Consider the following 24528-nt stretch of genomic DNA (forward strand, 5'->3'; position numbering starts at 1 on the left):
CCTAGCCCCCCACTGCACATCAACCTCCGGGTTCTGAAGAATTTTCTTGTAAATATCTCTCGGCCGTTGTCCTCTCCTTACCACCCCTGTGTCTGCTGCCCCAACCTAGGCCTCATCATCTCTCCTTGGTCCCCTGTAATCTGCCCCTTCTGGGAACACAGATCTGACTGTTCTCCACTCAAAAGCCTTCCAAAGCTGGTGCACTGTTGGTGAGAGGTAAAGTGGTGTAGCCACTGGGAAGAAGAGTGATAATTCCTCACAAAGTTAAACTTGGAACGACCTACGGCCCAGCAATTCCACTGCTGGGTCCACACCCAGAGGAAGTGAAAGCAGGGACTTCTAACTGGGTATGTACACAGCCGTGTTCACAGCAGCCATCACCCACAATGGCCAAGAGGTGGAAGCGACCCCAGTGTCCACTGGCGGACAAATGGATAAACAACGTGGCCCATCCATACCGTGGAATATCGTGGGGACACCTGCTACAACATGGACGAACCTTGAGAGCGTCACACTTAGTGAACAAAGCCAGTCGCGAAAGCTCAAATACTCTAGGACTCCGCTCCCAGGAGGTCCCTAGAGGAGTCACAACCACAAGATAGAGAGGAGATGGTGGGAACCAGGGCTGGGGAGTCTGTGTTTAATTGGCACAGAGTTTCAGCTTCAGATGAGAAAGTTCTAGAGATGGATGGGGGGGATGGCCACACACCAATGTGTGTGTATTTAGTGCCAGTGAACTTTACACATAACAGCATGTGGTAAAGGCAGCGCCCAGGGGCCCCAAGAGGCCTGCAGCACACAGTAGAGGCACTGGCCAGGAGCCGGGCCCAGGCTGGAATAGTAACATCCGACCCATATCCCCACTCCCCAAGTGAAGCAAGGGAAGCTCAGAGAGTTTCAGTAACAAGCCAGAGGCCACCAGTAAGAAGCAAGACTGGTTTTGGTTCCACAGTCTGGACACACCAACACAGTGAATGAGAACCCTCCGGGACCGGTCTCGGCGCACCGTAGAGACTGGCTCATTTTGTGTGACCACAGCTGAACACACAGTAGGGCCAAAGCCCAGGAGCCTGTGAAAGTCCTCAAGCCTGTGTATATGCAGTGTCCTCTGGGAACCAGGCTCTGTGCTGCACACAGTAGGACCATACAGAAAACTCAAAGCACCTGCACACAGTAGGTCCGGCCTACTGAGCGCAAAGGCTGTGGGAACCTAGTAAGGGAAATGAGGGGTGCCAGAGTGGGTACCCAAGAACATCTGTGATGCCCAGGGGGTGCACGTGTTATTCAGAGGTCCTGTGGTCTGAAGCCAGCACTGAGTAGGACTACAGGGGAATTCTGAGAGAGCACTCACAGTGGGGGAAGCTAGCTGGGCCTGAGGCTGGGCATGGCACATGGGTACCGTGAAAAGCTCAAGGCTGTTTTGGCCCCAGTTCCGGCCATCCTAGTCATGGAAGGTGGGGCGAGGTGCCCCCCAAATCCAAAGACGACACAAGGCCGCTTCCAAGAGGGGAAGGTTTATTGGGAGTGACTGATCATGGCCATCAGTGCAGTGCGGCCCCTCCCCTTGGGGGCAGGGCAGTCCAGTGTGTGGGCCCCGGGGGCTGGGGTTCAAGGGGGACCCAGGAGGATCACAGGCATAGCAGCAGGCAGAGAAGGAGTGAGCCACCCCCACAGGGCTCAGCCCCGGCCCAGCCCCAGGGGGACCCCTCTTGAGGTCCTCAGGCATCCGCAGCTGAGCTGGGAGGGTCCAGGGGCAGACAGTGCCGGTGCCGGAGAATGGACTTCTCCTCCTCCTGCAGGGACAGGAGCGCCACACGCACACATCACACAGCACGGGACACTAGTACTCGTGCATGCCTCAGCTGTGTCACCCCCACCCTGTGGAGGGCCTGGGCTACCCACTCTCACCATCTCAGAGGCAGTGCTGGGACTCGCGCCCTCAGGAGAGCCCCCCTCGTCCCGTGAGCAGTCAGGGCCTGCGTCCTCCTCATACTCCGTCAGGCAGTCCGACTCCTCCCCTGGAATCAGGGAGCAGCGTGAAGTGAGGGGGTGCAGGCTGGCCTGACGTCTCCAGCCATATCCCACAGATCCCAGGCCCAGCTCCGCCCCCCACCCCCGGAGGGTGCCCCTGGCCCCTCACCATCAGCACAGCCGTCAGAAACGTAGCTCGTAGGGGGTTCAATCCGGGACACGATCTCCGCCAAGTCGGTGAAGCCAGAGCTGGGGAAGGCCAACACCTGCAGAGTGGCGTAGGTGAGGCTCTCAGGGTGTCTGCGGGGTCCCAGAGTGTCGGGGCTGTGGTGTCTCGGGGGCCCCGGAGAGCCGATGGGGAGCTCTCTGGTCTGAGGGGCTCAACTAAATCCAAGGAGGTCTGGGGTCATCTGAGTTTTGGGGGTGCCTCAGCCAGGCTGGGAGAATCTCTACGGTTAAGAGTGGCCCCATTGAGGGAGGTCACAGGCTTACGTCTGCGCGGCGGCTCTCGTTAAGGTCGGCAGATCGCCGGTCCGTGAGCATCTTTTCAATGATGTCACCCCGACTCCAGCCACCAAACACAGCCTTCCCGTACTGGTAGCCCACATCCTGTGGGAAGGGAGGAGGCTGGAGCCGTGCCTGCAAGACCCCTCCCTAATGTGTTCTCTGCCTCCCCTCCTCTATTTATCTCCATTCTGCGGACCCTTCCTTGGCCTCTCAAGAGCCCGACGCTCTAGGGGAGCTGGCATCTGAGACTCAACTCATTTCCAAGCCAGCCGCATGTAGCACACTTGTCCCCATATTCCTCATCCTGTGCCCCATCAATCTCTCTACGGTCCTTCCCCCTCAGCCCCACGCAGTGCGCCAAGTACCAACTGGCATGAGATGATGGTGTGTCAGCTTATTTCAAGGGCTGCAAATACACATACATCTGCAGACATCCCCATCTCCCAAGCCCTTGACAGGCATCACTAATCCGTCACGGCACACTCAGCTCCCAATCAATTTCAGCGGCTGTGGGCTAAGATGCATTTTTCAGATCAGCGGCTATGGCACACAGGGCTCCCCCCGGCTCCCATGCTTGAGGCAGACATGGCTAATTGATCGTCTGTTCGCATTCCCACCAGTGCAAAAATGGCATTAGAGACCTCTAACGTGCTTCAGGCAGTGCAGCTGGCACACTGTGGGAAACTCAGTTCTTACATGGCACATGCACAGCCACATTCCCGGGCCACACTCACTGCAGACATCACAAATCAATTACCACTCTGTTCCTCAAGGATCCCATTTGGGAATGGAGCCCTACCACCTTTGCCTCAGGTCGCCCTGGGCTTTAGGTAATGAAGCTTTGCCAGCCCACCACACGGGCACCAGGCCACTCCCACCCGCTCACATAGATCTGGTCGAACTTCCCGAAGTCCATGGTCTTGAAGCAGTCGATGGGCGGGCGCAGGTACTCGCAGTAGGAACTGGACTTAACGACCTCCAGCTGCCGCACGCAGGACACGTAGGCCAGGCGAGACTGGATCTCGGCCATGTCTGGAACCTTGATCTTGTCTGCCCAGGGGTTTAGCCGCTTCCACAACAGCCACCAGCCAGACAGGCTGTCTCCGTAGGTGCTGAGGTCTGTCTCATCCTGGCTTCCCACATCGACGGCGATGACCGTCTTGGCACCCATACTGCGGGCGATGTCCGCTGTAGGGCCAGTGGTGGTCAGCAGGCAGCTCCCCACCAGGGCTCAGGGCAGGGACATTCAACCCAGTCCCCAAAACACCATCATGCAAATGGTCACACAAAAACCCCATGGAAACAACATGCTGGTATGCAAAGAGTACAGACATCGATGCCCATGACGCTGGGGGGGGGGTCCGACGGCGGAGCTTTTAAGTCTGGGGAACTGGGGCTAGAGGGACGGAGTAGATAGAGGCAAAGGGATAAAGTTGCAAAGGGATAAAGTTGCTGGGGAAAAAAGACACCAGGTCAGACACATGGGGGGACAGAGGCGTGGAGGGGAGTGCTGTGGAAAGACAAAGAGCCGTAAAGACACCAAGAAACAGAAACACAGGAGGACAGAGTCAGAGAGGCAGGGAGCCCAAGCAGCAAGAAAACAGACACGGATAGGCATGGAGGTCAAGCCACAAGGGAGAGAAATGCGGGGAAGCAGAGACAGCAACAGAGATTTGCCGGGAGAAAGCGGTATGAGAGATACAGGAGAATCTGGGGGGAACTTTGGGGCTGAGACGGGGACAGAGAATGATGATGAAGAACAAGGAGATTCAGGGAGATAGGACAGAGGCGTGAAGGGTAGGTGAGAGCCCCATGAGGAGGGTGGTGTGCCTGTGGGTCTGTGTTTGCGTGTCCGTGTGTCCCACAGAGGGTCCCTGAGCGGGTCTGGGAGAGCCTGAGGGGATGGGGACAGGGTCCTATAGCCAGGCCCAGCCCAGGAAGATACCTGAGTCTCCAGCAGACTTGGCACGAGTCCCTCATGAGCTTATCTGTGTGTCTAGGAACACGCTCCCACATCCGTGCGCCTGCGCGCATCTCTGTCATCTGTGTGTGTCTCGTGTCTGCGTGTCTACAGCTCTAAACACACATCTGGGCCTGAGTGCATTTCAGTCCACGTGTGCCTAGATCAGCACTGTCCGCCTGGGGATCTGCACACATGTGTCTGTTAGCGCGTGCACAGAGCACACATGGCAGGACTCTGCAAACTTTTTCTGAAAGCGGCTGGAGAGAAAATAACTTCCTCTCTTACAACTACCTGACTTTGCCACTGCAGCACAAAGGCAGCCACGGGACAAGGCATAAACGACAGGGTGTGGCTGGATTTGCTGCTGCTGGCTGCTTTCCAGCCTCCGGGGCCGAGAGTGGATGTACAGCTAGCACGCGTGCCCACTTGCGTGTGCTCGCTTCCGGGCTCGCAGAACTTTCAGTGGCACCGCCGGCCCCTGCTCATCTGAAAGCTCCCCTCGGACGCGCAGGTGCCCGCCATCTGTGTGCATACACTTGTGTGCATCGGAGGCAGCGCGCAGTGTATATGTGGACAGACTGGTGTGCAAGGACACAGGCCCAATTTCATGGGCCACGTGCATGCGTGAGTACGCCACTCGCACTGTGAGCAGCAAGAACGTGTGAGCACGGGTGTGGCTGGTGTGAAGCCAGACGGGTGTCCCACTGTGACTGCGTGCTCTTTTCCGTGTGCGCACGTGTGTCTGTATGTGTCAGTCCCTGCTGAACATAGTACGTGGATGCACCTTCCAGCTCCACACACGCCTGTCCTTGGGCACGCCCACGTATCTGCTGCTGCGTGTGTGCGCGTGTCCGCTGTGCACCCGTCCGTGTGTGCACCTGTGCATGTTCATGCGTGTGGGTGAGCGGGCAGCCACTTGCCTGGGAGGTTGTTGATGTAGCCGCCGTCCATGAGGAGGTGCCCGTCCTTCGGGTCGCAGAGCGGCGGCAGGTAGCCCGAGAGCGTCATGCTGGCGCGGACGTACCGCCACAGGGAGCCTGCCCAGCGGGACACACAGACACAAACACGCACAGACACGCTCAGACATGCTCAGAGGCCCGGCCAGCCCGGTGGGCTCGCTGACCTGGCACGTTGTTGACATAGCACCCGTCCACCAGCAGGTGCCCGTCCTTGGGGTCGCAGAGTGGGGGCAGGTAGGGACAGTAGGAGGCACTGGCCCGGATGTAACGCCACACGCAGCCTGCAGGGACGGCGTGAGGGGGTGAAGCGCCTGACTCATCCCCCAGCCTCCCACCCCTGAGGAGAGACATACCTGGGGCCTCTGGGGCATTAGTGGGTGATGGTTAGTGTTCAGCAATCAGGCCAGGGTGGACGGTCACTCATGTTAACAATGTCCCAGGTGCTCGGCTGCCCTCCCTGCACCCCCTCCCCACACAGCCGCAGAGGTTGTTGTGGCGCCGGCTGAGGGCACCCACCATCTTTGTGGACACGCATGGCTGAGGCGGTGATGTCCGTGGTCACGTTGAAGTATGGCAGCCACAGGTCCTATGGGGACAGGGACAGAGCTGGGAGAGGAGTGGGGACTCCTGTGGGGAGCAGTGGGGACAGGGCAGGTGAGGGCAGAGGGCACACCTCAATCTGCTTGTCCTGGAAGACCCGGTGGATGCTGCGATTGAAGGCCGACCCGGTGAACATGGACGTGACGGGGTATGTGAGGTCCAGCACCGGCTCCATCACCGATGTCATGCTCTAGGGGCAAGGAGGCCAGCTGGCGTCGAATGGGAGTCCCTCGGCGCCACTAACGAGATGGTCGCGCCACTAATGAGGTGGTCACGCCACAAACGAGGTGGTCACTAAGGGTCCTGATTGCTCCAGCGGGGAGCTGGGGACTAGGGTCACTAACCAGGAGGTCACAAGAGGTCAGCAAGGTCCTGGAGGTTTTGCCATTCGGGTCCAGGAGGGGATTACAGATAAAGTCAGGAAAAGGGCAGAAAAAGCCCAGGAGCCCCTCTGGGATCAGGATTCAGGGTGCTCCTGCGGTAGGCGGCCCCCCCATACACACCTTAGCCCACTCCCGGGCTCGCTGCTTCGTGCGACTGGCGCTTCGCTCCTCCGCGTACAGGGCCCCGATGAAAGAGCCGATGGAGGTGCCGCCCACCAGGTCGACAGGGACTCCTGCCTCCTCCAACGCCTTCAGCACGCCGATGTGTGAACAGCCCCTGCAAGGGAGAGAAAACCCGGGGACCCACTGGAGATCCCCCAGGCCCCGCCCCCCAGAGCTCCTCTTCTCCCACCTCCCCCACAGGCAAGGAACAAGTGCCAGCCCCACCCCTGCAGGACCGCTCCCGGGGAAAAAGCTCCACCCCTCAAGCAACCTAACCCCTCCCCTCAGGGCGAGTCCGCGGGGCAAGCCCCGCCCCTCACCTGGCCCCGCCCCCGCCCAGCACGAGGGCAATGGTGTTGCCGGTGAGCACCCGCGCCAGGCGGGAGAAGTCGCTGTGACGGTCCGCGCGCCTCGAGAAAACCTTCTCGTAGAGCTCGTGCTGGGATGCGGCATGGGGTGGGGGGCAGAGAGGAGACGCATGAGGATGGGGGTGCAGGAGGCGATGTCTGGACCTCCACACCACCGCTCCTGCCCCCACAGGTCTCTAAGCCCGCCCCACCCCGGAAAGGCCCTAGAGGCCAGGGCTCCCTGCGAGGGTCCCTGCAGGCGCTGCGCTCACCAGCTTGGCAGGGCTGCGGCGAGAGAAGAGGCGGCGCGGACAGCGCAGGTGCAGGTGCCCCGAGCACCAGCTGCGCATGTTGAGCCACTCCACCGTGCGCGCGGGGCCGGGGCCCTCCTCCCGGTGCAGCAGCACCAGCTGCTTGAGGGCACGCACCGCTGTGTTCTCCAGCATCTGCTCCAGCTGTGGGTAAACAGGGGTGGAAGTCACGCATCCTCGATCATTTCCTCCCCACCCCCCACACCTGGCCAAGCTTGCGTCCCTGCTTGCCTCACCCACCGTGACGGTGCACGGGGCCAGGTGCAGGCACTGGATGGCAGGGGACAGGGCCGGGAGGTGGGGGGCGGGTCACCATGCACGGTCTCCGCACCTGGCCGAGAGTGGGCTCCTGGTCGCCCAGGCCCACGATGAGGATGCAGTCGGCCTGGCGCAGGCAGCGGACGGTCCAGGGTGTCAGTGATGCGTCAGTCTGGTAGAGCACGATGCGGTGCGCGTCCTCCTGCTGGGCCAGCCACCCTGACAGCCGGAACTCTTGGATGCTGGGATGGGGTAGGGCTAAGTCATCCCGGGGGTTGGTCATGGGTCCCACACCTCCTAGAAACCATGTAGCTGCATTCCTGGGACGAGAGGAACTTAGACACCCAGGCCCCCACATGTCCACGCCCTCAGGGGCGATTCTACCCATACTCTCCCACTGACTGAATGGATGGGGCACATGCTTCTTGGTCCACAACCCAGAACTCAACCCGATCTGAAGGCGTTCTAGGCTGCAGGTCTATCCCCCACCTCCTCAAACTCTGAACACATACCTGTCGAGAGCAGAAGCCCCTAGGCGGGCCCGGATGATGTCACTGTTGAGGAGGAGCGTGGGACCTGGGGATGGGTGACGACAGAGAGTCAGACACCCAGGTCAAGAGAACTGGGGGCCTGACCCACAACACCCCCACCCCACCCCCACTGGCCACCACCCCGCNCCTCTTGATAAGACCTAGCCATCTGACCTTCAATTTGGAACCTAACGCAACAGGATCCATTACATAACCCCATAAGCACGCCACCGGGCCTGCATGGACGGGCCTCAGTGCGCTTCTGTCCACTGAAAGGACTTGAACACAAAACGAGTCAGAAACAAATATATTTTTGACCCATCTGTTGCTTCCTAGCTTCTCCCCCGCCTCTTGCCTGGACCTCTCAGTGCCTCCTCTCCTCCAGCTGCTTCCCCAAACAGTCTGAATAAGCTTAAATGCCCTTCTGGGGCTCCCAGCTCTTACATGACCTGCCCCTTCCCCCCATTCCTCCCCCTTGCTCACTTTCCTCCTTGAAGTGCTTCAAAACCACAAAACCCTATGTGCGGGGGCCTTCCTCATTCTCTTAAGGCCACGCCCTATCTCATTTGTCAAGTCCCAGCTCACTGTCCCCAGAAAAACCTCCCTCCCTCCGTCACACTCCATCAAGACCTTCTTTTGTTTTCTTCACTGTATGTGTCAGCTTGTGACATCACACTTTTTCTTTGTATTTTTCAAACATCTTGCTTGCCAAGCTGTAAACCCTTCCAGGAGCCTCGTCTGCCTTGTGCACTCTTTCCAGCCCCTGTGCCCAGCACAGGGCCTAGTACATATTAGGTGCTCCCTGGGAAACTTTTCTGTATCTCATCAACAGAGAGGCACTCAGGGGCCCGAGATCTTACTGTTTCCACCAGCAAGGCTGCCCCACAATTGTGACAAGGGTGGACCAATGATTCATACTCATGGGCCAAAACTGGGGAAAAAATCTGTTGGGGGAAGGCCCTGACCATCGGGAAGGGCCTTAGCCAAGGCTCACCACTGCCCCCACCATCCAGGTGTCAAGGCTGAAGGGGCAAAAGACCCTGGGTGCGAGCAGGTGTAGAGGCGCGGCTGACTCAGGCTCTCCCTCACAGGGAATCTCTGCTCCTTATTTCCACGCACCTGGAATCCGACTCCATTCCCAACGTACCCTAACTCAGCAAACTACACCTTTCAGTTGGCCAGTAAATCCAGAAGCCAGTTCCCAACTTGGCCCCCAGCCCCCGGCTTCCACCCCACGGACTTCATTTCCCAGGATACTCTCCGAGGACTCCCTCCCCCAGTGTGCTCAGAATATGGACTCCATCCGTCCGCAGACCCCGACACCCAGAACCAAGTTCGCCCCTGAAGACTCCACCCGTCGGCAATGACAGATATTTTAGATTACATGAAAAGCATGGCCTGGGTCTAGGGCTCTGTTTCTCCGCGTGCCCAGGACCCCGAACTCCATCCCCCACCCCCGCCCGCAAGCACCGGAAATCAGATCCCACTCCTACTTTAAGCCCCACCCAGAGCGTGGTTTATACCCCGGACTCCATTTCCCAGCATGCCCAGGGCTTAGGTTTTCCCCCCCCTCCCCAGCGTGTTCTAGGCGTCGGACTACATCCCCCAGCATTCCCGGGGACAGCCGGCTCTCACCTGGGAAGGGTCCTTGCAGCTGCTGCAAATTCCCTAAAATCTTCTGGCTTAGCAGGTGGATGAGGCGAGTTACGACCTGGGGCACGGGAGGCCAGTGTTCCAATGAGACGAGAGGAGCAACTGTCTTAGTTCTACTTTTCCCTCCTCCTACCGGGGTGCCTGGGTCCCCGTTACTTGGGCCTCACGACGAAGAGCCTTGCCCTAACTCGAGGGTTTCCGCCTCCTCCCCGCTCCCTGGGGCTCTATCCGCCCTCAATCTGTCCTATTAGGCCCTGCCCCCTCGGCCCCCGCCCCTCAGTAGGAGACCAGCCCACACAGCTTCGAGCCGCACCTGAGGGTATCGACGTTTGATGTGGCCCAGGGTGCCCTCTGGAAGTTTGGCCAGCTCCGTGTCCCGCACAGCGTGCACCGTCGTGGCACGAGGCTGCCGTGTCAGCGCCTCCACCTGGGCGGGGGGGGCCGTGCATGACCAGGTTTGCTTGAGCCTGGAGGCCCCAGTAGGAAAGGTGGAGCCAACGGAGGGTGCAGACAAGAGGCGCTACCGCCCTACCCCGACAGACCCCGATATGGGTGGAAATCAAACCCCGTATTCATTACGGCTTCAGGGAGAGGGAGAGGGTTAGGGATCCATGCCTGGCGGGAGGATGTGGGGACTGTCTCCTCTTCTAATAGAGGTCTGGGGACAGAGTCCGATTAAGACTCACNCCAGAACTCAACCCGATCTGAAGGCGTTCTAGGCTGCAGGTCTATCCCCCACCTCCTCAAACTCTGAACACATACCTGTCGAGAGCAGAAGCCCCTAGGCGGGCCCGGATGATGTCACTGTTGAGGAGGAGCGTGGGACCTGGGGATGGGTGACGACAGAGAGTCAGACACCCAGGTCAAGAGAACCCCCCCCCGACTGACCGATGGCTTGCAGAGCATGCTGCAGCTCCAGAGTGAAGGCCACCATGGGCACCTCAGCACACACTGGCAGGACGGCCACCGTTGCCAGGTTGCTGGCCGGGTTGGTAAGCTCCGAGTGAGGGGGGACGCCTAGTCCCGAGCCTGCTGAGACCCCAGTGAGGGAGATTTGCAGTGCATCCTGCATCTAGAGAGGTGGACCTGCTCCTCCTCCCCAGAAATCCCGCCCCACCTACCTGAGGCTTCGTGACACCACGGCAGAGGTCAAGGCCTCAGGCCTGGACCCACAGCCTCACCCTGTCCCCTCTTGATAAGACCTAGCCATCTGACCTTCAATTTGGAACCTAACGCAACAGGATCCATTACATAACCCCATAAGCACGCCACCGGGCCTGCATGGACGGGCCTCAGTGCGCTTCTGTCCACTGAAAGGACTTGAACACAAAACGAGTCAGAAACAAATATATTTTTGACCCATCTGTTGCTTCCTAGCTTCTCCCCCGCCTCTTGCCTGGACCTCTCAGTGCCTCCTCTCCTCCAGCTGCTTCCCCAAACAGTCTGAATAAGCTTAAATGCCCTTCTGGGGCTCCCAGCTCTTACATGACCTGCCCCTTCCCCCCATTCCTCCCCCTTGCTCACTTTCCTCCTTGAAGTGCTTCAAAACCACAAAACCCTATGTGCGGGGGCCTTCCTCATTCTCTTAAGGCCACGCCCTATCTCATTTGTCAAGTCCCAGCTCACTGTCCCCAGAAAAACCTCCCTCCCTCCGTCACACTCCATCAAGACCTTCTTTTGTTTTCTTCACTGTATGTGTCAGCTTGTGACATCACACTTTTTCTTTGTATTTTTCAAACATCTTGCTTGCCAAGCTGTAAACCCTTCCAGGAGCCTCGTCTGCCTTGTGCACTCTTTCCAGCCCCTGTGCCCAGCACAGGGCCTAGTACATATTAGGTGCTCCCTGGGAAACTTTTCTGTATCTCATCAACAGAGAGGCACTCAGGGGCCCGAGATCTTACTGTTTCCACCAGCAAGGCTGCCCCACAATTGTGACAAGGGTGGACCAATGATTCATACTCATGGGCCAAAACTGGGGAAAAAATCTGTTGGGGGAAGGCCCTGACCATCGGGAAGGGCCTTAGCCAAGGCTCACCACTGCCCCCACCATCCAGGTGTCAAGGCTGAAGGGGCAAAAGACCCTGGGTGCGAGCAGGTGTAGAGGCGCGGCTGACTCAGGCTCTCCCTCACAGGGAATCTCTGCTCCTTATTTCCACGCACCTGGAATCCGACTCCATTCCCAACGTACCCTAACTCAGCAAACTACACCTTTCAGTTGGCCAGTAAATCCAGAAGCCAGTTCCCAACTTGGCCCCCAGCCCCCGGCTTCCACCCCACGGACTTCATTTCCCAGGATACTCTCCGAGGACTCCCTCCCCCAGTGTGCTCAGAATATGGACTCCATCCGTCCGCAGACCCCGACACCCAGAACCAAGTTCGCCCCTGAAGACTCCACCCGTCGGCAATGACAGATATTTTAGATTACATGAAAAGCATGGCCTGGGTCTAGGGCTCTGTTTCTCCGCGTGCCCAGGACCCCGAACTCCATCCCCCACCCCCGCCCGCAAGCACCGGAAATCAGATCCCACTCCTACTTTAAGCCCCACCCAGAGCGTGGTTTATACCCCGGACTCCATTTCCCAGCATGCCCAGGGCTTAGGTTTTCCCCCCCCTCCCCAGCGTGTTCTAGGCGTCGGACTACATCCCCCAGCATTCCCGGGGACAGCCGGCTCTCACCTGGGAAGGGTCCTTGCAGCTGCTGCAAATTCCCTAAAATCTTCTGGCTTAGCAGGTGGATGAGGCGAGTTACGACCTGGGGCACGGGAGGCCAGCGTTCCAATGAGACGAGAGGAGCAACTGTCTTAGTTCTACTTTTCCCTCCTCCTACCGGGGTGCCTGGGTCCCCGTTACTTGGGCCTCACGACGAAGAGCCTTGCCCTAACTCGAGGGTTTCCGCCTCCTCCCCGCTCCCTGGGGCTCTATCCGCCCTCAATCTGTCCTATTAGGCCCTGCCCCCTCGGCCCCCGCCCCTCAGTAGGAGACCAGCCCACACAGCTTCGAGCCGCACCTGAGGGTATCGACGTTTGATGTGGCCCAGGGTGCCCTCCGGAAGTTTGGCCAGCTCCGTGTCCCGCACAGCGTGCACCGTCGTGGCACGAGGCTGCCGTGTCAGCGCCTCCACCTGGGCGGGGGGGCCGTGCATGACCAGGTTTGCTTGAGCCTGGAGGCCCCAGTAGGAAAGGTGGAGCCAACGGTGGGTGCAGACAAGAGGCGCTACGGCCCTACCCCGACAGACCCCGATATGGGTGGAAATCAAACCCCGTACTCATTACGGCTTCAGGGAGAGGGAGAGGGTTAGGGATCCATGCCTGGCGGGAGGATGTGGGGACTGTCTCCTCTTCTAATAGAGGTCTGGGGACAGAGTCCGATTAAGACTCACAACCCCAAGAATTTGCCCCCTCCTTCTGCCCACGGAAAGGAGCTGGGCAAGCGGACTAGGCTAGGCCAAAGGTCGGGAGTCGCCATCCCCCATCCATCAGATTACCTGGGACGATGTGTTTGTTGGTAGAAGTGGGGGGAATGTGTAGTGGGAGTGATCAGAGGGCAGTGGGTGGTGCAGCACTCACCACGCCAATGAGGTCCCCGCGGCCATACTCGCCCACCAGCTCCTTCTTGCCGGTGCCCCGCTGGATGACGCTGCGCAGCCGCCCATTGAGCACAATGTAGGTGCAGTCGGAGCGGTCGCCCTGCCTGGGGTGGGAAGTGCGTAAGACAGGGTCTGGGCTGGGTCTTAGGCAAGGCCTGAGCTGCAACAAGTGGCAAGGGCTGCACCTGTACAAAGCGCGTCCTGCCTCCACCGCCGTCCAGTCGATGGCAAAGTCCATCTGGCGCACGAAGGGCGACATCCTCGCAGCCACAGTGTGCGCGGCACTCAGCACCACACTGGGCTGTGCACGCATGATCCTGGAAGGGAAAGTTAGGGGTGCATGGTCTGGGCAGGTGCCCTGGCACATTCCTTAGGAAGTGGAGGGTAGATGACGGCCTGCAGTGGGATCAGAAGGGCTCAAAGCTGCCCTGGAAAGGCACTGGGCATCCACAGGGATGACCTCTGCCACAGCAGAATGGAGTCAAGTGGGGGCCCTCCGAGTGCCACTCCCACCCCACCATGGAGAGGGGGTGCCCAGCCATACTCATAGAAGTCGGACTTAGAGATCCTCAGGAAGGTGCAGTCACGCTGGGCTCTCAGTGTGAAGATGAGGGGCTCGCCCGTGAGCACTGCCAGCTGCCCCACCAGCTCCCCAGGTTGTGCCACAAACAGGCACACATCCTCTGCCTTGTCGATCATGCGCTGGTAGACATGCAGGCAGCCCCACAGCACAAAGTGCAGGCTCACATCCTGTGGGGCAGAGGCAGAGATGGGCACATGGGCAACAGTCCCAGCCTCCACCCAGCTCAATGCACCCAGAAGAAAGGCTAAGGAAGGAAAAGTTGGAGGGGGGAGTAAAGGCTTTGGATAGCTCTGAGCTGTGCAGCGTATGTATCTAATTCCCATTCGGCACCCAGGGCAGACATTACTAATGGATCACCAAAATCTGAGCTCAAATTAAGGCCCATAAATTATTTTTTTAATAAAGGTTCTATTTTAGGGGCACCTGGGTGGTGCAGTCGTTAAGCGTCTGCCTTCGGCTCAGGGCGTGATCCCAGCGTTCTGGGATCGAGCCCCACATTGGGCTTCTCCGCTGGGAGCCTGCTTCTTCCTCTCCCACTCCCCCTGCTTATGTTCCCTCTCTCGCTGGCTGTCTCTCTCTCTCTAATAAATAAAATCTAAAAAAAAAAAAAGGTTTTATTTTACGTAACCTCTATGCCCAACATGAGGCTCAAACTCATAACCCCGAAATCAAGAGTCACATGCTCTACGAACTGAGCCAGCCAGGCACTCCAAGGCCCATAAATTTTCAACATAGCCAGCGAGAGGCTGGAAGGAGTGGCTATGTAGGGGTGTGGCTGAGCTTAAACCCTCTTTGCTTAGGCCGAGCAAGTAGCCCATGTAAGAAGCAAGGCTGGACCCTCACCTCACCCCATATCGAAATGATCAAATACATGAATGTAAGAGCTAAACCTATAAAATTCTTTGAAGAAACTATAGCAGCCAATCTTTCTGACTTTGAATTTGGCAATGAATTCTTGGATAGGACACCAAAAGTATAAGCGACAACAATAAATTGACAAATTGGACTTGACTAAAATTTAAAAATTTTTTGACTTTCAAAGGACACTATCAAGAAAGTGAAAGGACAACCCAGAGACTGGGAGAAAATATTTGCAAATCATATATGTCTGCTAAGGGTCTTGTATCTAGAGTACATAAAGAATTCTTAACAACTCAATAATAAAAAAACATCTAACTCAATTAAAAACATCTAACTCAATTAAAAAATGGACAAAGGCTCTGAATTGACACTTCTCCAAAGAAGATAAAGGGCCAATGAGCACATGAAAAGATGCTCAAAATCAGGGTCACCTGGGTGGCTCAGTCAGTTAAGCGTCTGTCTTGGGCTCAGGTCATGATCTCAGGGTCCCAGGATCAAGCCCCCAGCCCCCCCCGCCCCGTCATTGGGCTCCCTGCTCAGCAGGGAGCCTGCTCCTTCCTGTCTGTCTGCCCCTCGTCCCTCCTCCCTGCTTGTGCTTTCTCTCTCTCTCAAATAAATAAATAAATGAGATCTATAATAAAGAAAAGATGCTCAAAAATCATCCATCGCTAGGGAAATTCAAGTCAAAACCGTGAGATGCGCCTGCACGCACGAGGATAACTAGCATCTAAACGTGTTAGGGTGTGGATGTAAAATAGGGCTGCCACTCCGGAAAACAGTCTGGCAAAAGTCAAAAACAGTCCACAAAGAGTTACAAGTAGAACTGCCCTGACCCAGCAACTTGACTCCTAGATGTACACCCAAAAGAAATGGAAACCTACATGCCCACAGAAATTCGTACAGAAATCTTGGCAGCGGGATTATGCCTAAGAGCCAAAAGGTGGAAATCACTCGTGTCCATCAGGTGACGAATGCATGCACAATATGCGGTAGGCCCACACGCTCGATGATTTCGTCCTAAAGAAGTGGTACCAACACACACAACAGTGTGGATGAACCTTGAAAACATGATGCTAAGTGAAAGAAGTCAGCCACAGGGCGCCTCATCCTGTATGATTCTGTTTACGTGGAATGTCCAAAATGGGCAAATCTAGAGAGACCTACGATTAGGAGCTGCTTACCGCTAGGGTGGGGGTTGGGAGGCAAGAGGAGGAAAGCTAAAGGGTATGAGGTTTCTTTTCAAGGTGATGCAAGTCTCTTCACTGCAAGACTTCTCAGAGCCTTAAATATACTAATGGTGTTCACAAAGGGCTTCCACAAAGGGATAGAATAGCCAACATTCCCCAAATCTGTTTGAGCACAGATCCCTTGCTTGTGATATAGGTGTTTCATGAAGCACCCTTTGGAAAATGTCTGTAAAGCAGAGTTTCTTAACCCTGGCACTAGTAACATTTGGGGCTGGATAATTCTGCTATGGGGGGGGGCTGTCCTGTGCATTCTTGCATCTCTGGCCTTTACCCACTAGATGCCAGTAGCACCCTCCCAAGTCAATAAAAAATCTCTCAACATTGGCAAATGTCCCTAGAGTGGGGGTGGGGGTTAAAAACCACCCCCGAATGAAAAACCACTGGTATGAAATTTTGGAGGGAGGCAAAGCAGATCAATGTCCCTAACAAAGTTCTGAAGACCCCCAGCAGCCTCAAGCGGCTGCAGACCAACCAGTCTGGTCTGTTAGCAGGCCAGGCTGGGGCGAAGTTGAGCCCAACAGAGTCTCCCAGATAAGCAGAGTCCAGGGGCCCAGCACAAGAGCCACGGCGTGACCACGATTCCTCCCACCCCCAAGTACCATGGTCAGCTGGCAAAAGCCTCACCCAACTTCCTCTATAGAAAGGAGTCCCCCCCTGTAATAAGCAGCTCGAAGTGACAGCTTAATCAACAGACCAAGTGATACAACAATATCCCAGCCAGCTAGCAGGTGGGCCACCCCCCTCCACCCCCCTTCCTAAGCCCAGGCCCTCCCTACCCCTCCCCTGAGGTGGGGCTGCAATCTCAGTGCCTCTGTCGTGTTGCCCAGCAGTTTCCCCGTGAGCTGCTCCAGACCCTCCCCTGAGCCTGTCACCTCTGAAAACCTTAAGCAGTACAGAGCCACTCTTCAATCCTGGTGACAATTCTAGCAGGGAGGTACTGTTAATACCCCATTCCACGGATGAGGAACCTGAGAACTTTCTCAATGATGTGCACAAGGTCAAAGAGGAAGTCAGGCTGGAGTGTGATCACAACTCTGCCCCTCCCCCCCAGTCCAGAGCCCTCCTCCTCTGTGCTTCCGGACTGTGAAATCATGACCAGGTCTCAGTTTCCCCATGTGGACAACAGATGCATTTGTGGGATATGATTTCCTACACTCCCAGGTGCTGCCAGGAAGCCCTGAAATCCAGCTCCAGGGGCTAGTTCACGGCCTCTGGGTCCAGATTCTGATCCTACAGACTTACTGCATATCCATCCTGGCGGGGAGCCAAGAGGAGAAGCAGACAGTACATCAGAGCATACTGTAGAATTGAAAGGTCACAAAACAGCAGTCACAGGAAAGGCCAGGGCAGGTAAGAGAGATCTAGGGCTGTGGTCCTCAGGTAAAAGGTTTGAGGATTAGAGAGGAAAAATCAGGAAGTCCAGAGGGCAGAGGGATCAGAGTCATAGCATCTAGGGGCAGGGATGGAAATCACACACTGAGAGATGTACATATAGGGTCAAAGGGTAAGGATCAGAGATAAGAAAAATGTCTTGGGTCAGGGTTGCGTTAGAGACCAGGGGTCAGCCTCACCTGGTCCCCCTGGCGGGCGATGATGGTGCCAGCTTTGGCATGATGGAGCAAGACCCGGCTGTTCAGGAGGGAGGGGTCCTGGAGAGAAAGCGGGGGTTGAGATGGGCCCATATGGGCCTCCCCGTTCTTCATCCCACATCCCCCAGGACCCCCGTGGTCACCCACCTCAATCCGCATCAGTTTTGCCAGCTCCCGCTTCGCTGCCTCAAAGATGCTGCTTGTTTGGCGTCCCTGGTAGGGCCCGAAGGGGCAACCACCGGTGGCCAGCTCGTCCTCGCAGTAGCTGTGCTCACAGGCGCCTGCTGGCTGCTCCCGGGGCTCCTGAGTGGGGGTCTGCACGGGGCAGGGCCTGTGACCTCTGTGCTCCCACCTGACCTTCTTTCGGGGATGCCACTGTGGGCCAGGCCAGGGCTCTGGGAGGGCACTGGGGAGGGGAGGGGGCAAGGGCAAGGCCTTACCCGAGCGGGAGCTGCCTGGGGCCCCCCTGAAGCCTCTTCCTGCAGGGACATGGAGATCCGACCACGCTCATATGCCATGTCGAAGTCCGAGCGGGGGCCACCCTGTAAGCCTGCGGTGGGCAGGGGGTAATTTATAAAAACAATAAAGATGAGAGTGACCCCAGTTGACTTATGTGCCAAATTCCCTATCTGCGCAGACGTGACTACTCTGCTACTGCGCTCGCCCTCAGAATCCTTCTTAACCACTGCTGCGAAGACACCGTCTTAGTAATTACCCACAAAGAAATCATGAGAATACTGCCAGTATTCCCACTTCACAGACGGCAAAAATCAAGGCTGGTCCGCCTACAGGCAACCCAGAAACCTGATGGCCGCACCCCCCCACCTGGTGCCCCGAACCTGAAATGTCCACGGGCATGGAGATGCAGCGACTCAGCAGAGGGGCAGAGGGAGCCTCCAGGGATGTGGGCTTCACCGGGTCCCCTGGGAGAGACACGTGGTCAGGCTCCTGCCCCTCAAAGCCACCAGGCCTAAAGCTAGGATCACAGGGTAGGGAACTGCACGGGGTTTAGAGAGGGGTCGGCTCACAGTCTGAGGACTGGGGGGCTAGGAAAGTGATTCTGATGGCCCCCAGGGCCGAGGCCAGGGGGTCTCCAGGGGAGCAAACGGGAGTCAGACCTGGGTACCTAGCTATGGGGTCTCTGGGACATGGCTGGGGTCATTTCTGATACCTGCCGGTCCAGGCAGTGGGGCCCCAGTGGGGTCAGGCGGCCGGCCAGGAGTCTCCCTGGGCTCCTCGGTAGCTGAGGTGCTGACCACCCGCTTGGAGCCACGCACGGGGCTGGTGCGGGCTGGGAGGCCAGGGCTGGGGAAGAGGCGCAGGGGCTGGATCTCCTGGTGACAGAGAGTACCCTGTGGTAGGTCCTGGGAGGCACGCATCCCGCCGCCACCCTCCCGGCCCCGTAGTCCCTGCGCTCCCTGTGCAACTCACGTGGCTGAACAGCTCATTGGTCAGACCCAGGTAGTTGTGAAGCGCCAGAAAGGTGACCCGCTGCAGCCTTACCATGATGATCTGTGGCCAGGAGAAAAAGGGGGGGGGGTGAGACACTGGGTAACGAGAATCAGATAACAAGAAGCAGCAGAAAATGCGGACTAGGCATTAAGGGGGTGGAAGTGTAGGGAAGGTCAAGGTCGGGAGCAGTGAAGGGCTGGCCAGGCGCAGAGGGCGAGCCAGGGAGAAACCCACAATCAGGTGGCAGAAGCCTGGGGAGAAAGGGTGGAGGCAGCTAAAGGGAGGGGACAGGGGCCCCCAAAGAGCTGGCTGCTCGGGGCTGATAAGCACAGCTTGAGTGCCTCCTGGCTGCTGAGCGCCAGCCCGCAGGTGCCTGGGATGGGTGGAGGCAGGTGGAGGGAGGCCGAAGGCCTGCTGACCTGCACCACCCGCACCAGGCTCTCAGGGTACTTGGTGAAGACGGTAGAGAAGGCCTCCACCGGCAGCCGCAGCACTGTGGAGTCTCGGGCCGCCCGGGCAGACACAGTCCGCTGGGGGTGCTGGTGGCCCTGTGGGCGTGGGGAGGACGAGGAGAATCAAGATCAGGGGCTGTGCACTGCCTCACTGCTCCCTAAGTCCTTCCCAATGCCAGCACCTTGCGAGACCACTGGCAGCATCAGAGGGGACTCTCGGAGGTTGGGGCCTCCCAGACGACCCTCTCTAAACCAGCCCACTGACTAGGTCCTCATACCCAGCCTCGTTGTCCCCCAAGACTGATCACTCACGGTGATGACATCCAGGATGCTCAGAAGGCTGTTGACGCTGTCCCCAGGGACCACTTCCTTCACCACACACTCCTTCCCATCCTGAGACACAGGGGGCGGGGGACAGGGGGCTGACCGGGGCTTTCCCCACCCTGCTAACTGGCATTCCACCCCCTGAGCATGCCCCTGGTTCTCAACCTCACCACCTAGTGATCACTGACACCCTGATCCCCAAACCCACCGAATCGTTGAACAGCACCATAACCACTGACTGCGTAGGCCAACCCGACACCCTTGCACCTCCGTTCCCAACTTCCGCCTGCACGTCTCAAAAGACCACTAACCCCGCGGACCAACAGCAACGCCCAGTCCCCACTGCCCATCTCCCAGTGGTGCCCCGCAGCTGGTCCACTCACCGGCCCCGGCAGACAGAGCTCCAGCAGCCCATCCTGCACCACGTAGATACTGGCGTCCGGCTGGCCTGGCCGGAAGACGTAGTCCCCCTGGCTGAGCCGCTGGAAGACCATATGTCGGCAGAGCTCCAGGAAGAGCGGCTTCTCGAAGTGGCCCAGCACCCTGTTGGATGGGGGGGAGGGGGAGGAATGCAGGAGGTCAGGTGAGCCCCCAGCTCTGCAGCCCCCCTGCCTGCACCCCAACACTGACCGGACATTCTTGAGCATATAGAGCACCTCGGAGGGCAGGTGGGAGTTAGCCAGGTCGCCCTCCGTCAAGTCAGCCTCGAGCACCGCAGGCGGGGGCTCCTTCCGCTGAAGCGTGGGTGCCTCTTTCTGGATACGAAGGATCCTGGTGGGAAGAGAGAGGTGCAGGGGTCAAGTGGGGAGAGGGCTCGGGCAGACCTGAGATGCCCACATAACCTTTCCTCTAAATCACAAAAAAAGAGGGTCAGAAAACTCTGGTCCACTACCTACTTCCATAAATAAAGCTTTATTGGCACGCAGCCACGTTCATTCGTTCACATGTTACCTGCGGCTGCTTTCATTCAACAACAAAGCTAAAAAACTGTAATACGATTGTATGACTTGCAAAGCCTGAAATGTTTACTGACCTGAACCCTTACAAAAAAATTCGCCGTCCTCTGACGTAAAACCCTGAAATCACGCCTTTAGTTTGGCAGACCCCTGACATAAAATATGGGCTGACCCCAGAAATTGCACCTCCATTCATCATGGGACCCCTGAGACCATCCTCCCTAGCGCAGACTAGACCCAGAGATAGCCTCCCTAATGCAAGCAGAGCTCTGGAGTAGCTTCCATCATACAAGGAAACCCCATCAGCTGCTCTGACCTTTGTAAAGCTCCCAGAGGTGGCCTTTCCTTCCAGATCTCAGAGAACCCTGAGATGACCCCTTTGATGACCACAAAAACTCCTGAAATAGCTCTCACTGTACGTGGAAAGTACAGATACAGCTCTTCTGCTGCTCCCAGACCTGGAAGAGCCCTTCCCTGCAAGTCACAGGTACTACTGAGATAGCCCCTCCCCGGACACAAGCTCCCTGAGATAGACCCTCTAAAATGAGCAGACGCCTGAATTAAATTCCATGATATAGACAAATCTAGACAGAGCTTCTCCTCTGATCAGAGAGATCTTGGGCTAGCCCTTGCCTAGTTCACAGAGAGCTGAGATAGGTCCCCGAAGGTCACGACAACATCAGTATAGCTCAACGGTATGCACACACGTAGACGACCCCCAAGACAGGAGATATAGACCCTCAACTAGGGCTAGAGCTAGCCCTCCTACTGAAGTCACAAAAAGCCATGTGATGACACATCTGCTGATCACGGACAGCCCCGGGACGACACCCTCAGTGGGACAGCCCTTAGTGCGAAGACACCTTGAGACAGACCTTCAAGTATATTCCATGATGTCAGGAGACCAACCTCACAGCCAGCTTCCAACTTAGAAAGATCCCTGGGAGAGCCTTTCTCAGAGATTCTGAGATGGCCCTTTGCTGATGGCATGGAACCCTGAGATGTCCTTCCTATGCTTCTTAGAGCAAGAAGATTCTTGAAATAACTCCTGGGGAACAGAAACGCCTAAGATAGCCTCCTTAGTGTAGGAAGAACTCCAGGGTAGGTGACATAGAGAGATGCTTTCTAACGTAGAAAGATTGCTGAGATAACCCCTAGAAAACAAAAGCTAGAGAGAGCTCCTCCGGTAGGTCACAGAACCACCTGAGTTAACCCCAGTGAATCACCTCCTGTGTGGGGAGACCCCTAAACCCATTACAAAGCATCTGAGATACTGAGTGGCGATAACTGGCTCACAGACACCCCGTTGTAGGGGGAACATTGCTGAGATACATCGTCTCAGGACACAGAGACACCAGAGCTGGCCTGTCTGGTATGGGAGAGCTCTGAGATAGCCCCTCTGATGTGGGAAGACTCCCAAAACAGTCCGTATGGTTCAAAGAACCCTTAGATCCATCCTTTGGTGTGGACTGATTACTCAAATGGTCCCTGAGATAGCCCCCAGTGCCAGTTCACCCCAGTACAGCCTTACTTCTTGGCAATGTTGAGCATCTTAAGTTTCTTTTTCATGCGTGGCCGGGAAGTGGTGCAGACGGAGGCATCCACCAGGGAGGAAGTGGATTGTGATACCTAGGAAAATTAAGGATGGGGGATGAGTGACCTGCCAGTTCAGACGGAGGGAAGAAGGGGCCAGATCCAGAGGACCCTAGTCAAGGAAGACGGGCTTACTAAGACTTGTAAAAACGAAAGGGAAGAACCTCTGTGCGTTCAGCGTGGACCCGAGGGGTCCTGGACTCACCTTCCGCATAATCTTCCGCCCATAGAAGAGCACTTTGTCTCTCTTCCGGAATCGATACCGGGGGCCATCCGGTGCCGGCGTTTCTGGGGATAAGTGGAGAGAGAAGCACTCTGAGCTCTGCGCAGTCTCCACGCGGCCAGAGATGAGGACATTGCGTGCAGACTCCCCTAAGTCCCAACTCTACTGCCTCAGTCACCCAGGAATTTCAGCTCCCCACTCCGCCGCCTCCCCGGAGGGGCCTTCCGGGTCCTTACTCGGCACTCGCAGCCTCCGCACCAGCAGGAGGATGAGCACGGCCGTGACCAGCACCGCGACTCCGGCCCCGATCATCACGCCCAGCACCTGCGGGATGAAGGGCACTGGCTGCGCATCGCATACCCGGCCTGCCGAGCCCTCCCCGAAGGCCGGGACGCCCCTGTCCCCATTCCATTCGGTCAAGTCCACCGCCCCCGAGGAGGTCACAGTCGGCCCGTGCCTCGACGTCCCCATCTACAGAATGGGCCGTCGATGCTCCCTCCCCGGGGGCACAACTCTTTCCGGCGGCCCCGCGGCCCGCGGTGCACGCCGGGAAACGTAGTTCCGTCTGATCTGGTTCTCGCGCGACCAAAATGATGAGCGCTAAGCATTTCGGGAATCGTAGTCCCCGCAGAGCCACACAACCCAACCTTTACCATTCCGGTTTGCAACGGAGCCTCCATCAGTTACTTCAGACTGGGCGGCAGGTCTGGTAGCCAGGAGTCCTGGGGAATAAGAAGCAGGAGGAACCGGTGCAAGTCGTCACCCTGGGCCCACCTCTCCCCTGCCCCTACCTCGAGCCTTACCCCCTTCGTACTCGCCGCCTGGATGGCTTCGCTGGCCAGGGAACGGCTGGTGGGGCGCTGCAGAGCAGAGGGGTAGTGTAAGCTGACCTCGACGCCCGGGCTAGGGAGTAAAGCGAGTCCCTGGCTCCCAGCCTGGCTCCCTTCACCCACACGCCGGGCCGACTAGACACCCCACGGATACAGCCCCACCCTGGGGCCAAAGGGCAGCCGGCCGGACACCCACAGTCAGCAGCCTGCGAACGGGTCCCCGAAGGGCCCGCCTTCCTCCCGCAAGTGCCCCCTCCTAGCCTCTGCCCGGCGGGATTGATCAATCCTGACCCAGCAGACCCTATGCCGCAACCCCCTGAGAAGACCGGATGCCCCACCCCAGGGAAACGGGCCTTCAAGCCACGGGGTCGTCTGGCTTCTGACCCAGACCTGCCCCTGGGGATACCTACGGGCCGGGGCGCTAGGGAGTACTGCTGGAAACTCCCACACAAGAGGTCCTGGGGTAATGCGGAGGTCTCCGAGGAATCCCTAGACGCTCGCGGTGGGGCGAGCTCGCAAGGTGCTACTGGCTGATGCTAGATTTACCGTCACGCCATTAGTAAAGTTATGGGGTCTCTGACAGTGTGAAGCATCACTGGGACTCTGGGAACGATGCTGGCGCCATTACTGGGAGACGTAACCAGGGACGCTGGAATTACTGGGGGGGTCACTGTAAAGTTACTGAGAGATTTTCAGGAATACAGGACTACTCCTGGGAAAACGGAGCTGGGTGGGCACATCCCTGGGTCGTTTAAGCAAGAGAGCCGGCCTAGGAATGAATGCTGGAATATTACTGATTACTGGGAGTTTTCTGTGAGACTGAGAATGTTTCTGGCATCGCTACAGTAGTAACGAAAATTTGGGGGAGTCACTGGGCCCTGGAAATATTACCCGGAAAATTCACGGGGGACTAGTCCCCTTCCATCCTATCGCGCACCTGACTACCGGCGCGGAAACACCTGCCGGGAACTGGGGGGATGGGAGCATCAGAGACTCGGGGGCTACCGGCCATCAGAGAACAGATCTTGGGAAAGCCGAAGACTCGGTAACGATCCCCGAAGGGACGCCCCTGAGGGGGCGACGAAAACCCGGACTCACCCAGCGGGCCGCAGCCGGGGTCCACTCTGCGCCAACACCGGTAGCTTTCCGCCCAGCACCGTAGGCGCGGCCCCTTTAAATTATTCGCCG

At 57.6% G+C, this 24528-nt stretch overlaps 2 protein-coding genes across 8 annotated transcripts in view; both read right to left on the reverse strand.

The window, feature by feature from the left end:
* CAMSAP3 (calmodulin regulated spectrin associated protein family member 3) overlaps positions 1–2018 on the reverse strand; it is a 35918-nt gene extending 33900 nt beyond the window's left edge. For both annotated transcript variants that reach the window (XM_034657700.1, XM_034657698.1), the window contains exon 1: positions 1909–2018. The gene's annotated coding sequence lies outside the window, so the exon portion shown is untranslated. The remainder of the gene's footprint in view (positions 1–1908) is intronic.
* Positions 1499–24528, reverse strand: PNPLA6 (patatin like phospholipase domain containing 6). 6 transcript variants are annotated; one of them, XM_019802503.2, is made up of 35 exons: positions 24439–24528; positions 23314–23370; positions 23164–23232; positions 22747–22834; positions 22493–22575; positions 22226–22323; positions 20369–20509; positions 20122–20281; positions 19727–19807; positions 19382–19510; positions 18942–19022; positions 18682–18844; positions 18350–18433; positions 17951–18060; positions 17658–17825; positions 17493–17570; positions 13775–13980; positions 13416–13547; positions 13211–13334; positions 12652–12765; positions 12321–12396; positions 10533–10676; positions 10407–10470; positions 7535–7703; positions 7165–7347; positions 6866–6984; positions 6504–6660; positions 6074–6190; positions 5917–5986; positions 5362–5478; positions 3365–3666; positions 2464–2580; positions 2141–2237; positions 1909–2018; positions 1499–1793 (listed from the first exon to the last, which is right to left on the reverse strand). In XM_019802503.2, exons 3-35 carry the CDS (start codon positions 23188–23190, stop codon positions 1719–1721), a joined length of 3984 nt encoding a protein of 1327 aa, XP_019658062.1. In that variant the 5' UTR covers positions 23191–23232; positions 23314–23370; positions 24439–24528; the 3' UTR covers positions 1499–1718. The 6 variants fall into 6 exon arrangements, 4 of the variants coding, with proteins under 4 accessions (XP_019658062.1, XP_034513588.1, XP_011226616.1 ...); XM_034657697.1 differs by lacking the exons at positions 23314–23370; positions 24439–24528 and having other exon boundaries at positions 10533–10673; positions 23164–23205; XM_011228314.3 differs by lacking the exons at positions 23164–23232; positions 23314–23370; positions 24439–24528 and having other exon boundaries at positions 22747–23061.

The sequence above is a fragment of the Ailuropoda melanoleuca genome, chromosome 4, assembly GCF_002007445.2.
Source record: "Ailuropoda melanoleuca isolate Jingjing chromosome 4, ASM200744v2, whole genome shotgun sequence".
NCBI lineage: Eukaryota > Metazoa > Chordata > Mammalia > Carnivora > Ursidae > Ailuropoda > Ailuropoda melanoleuca.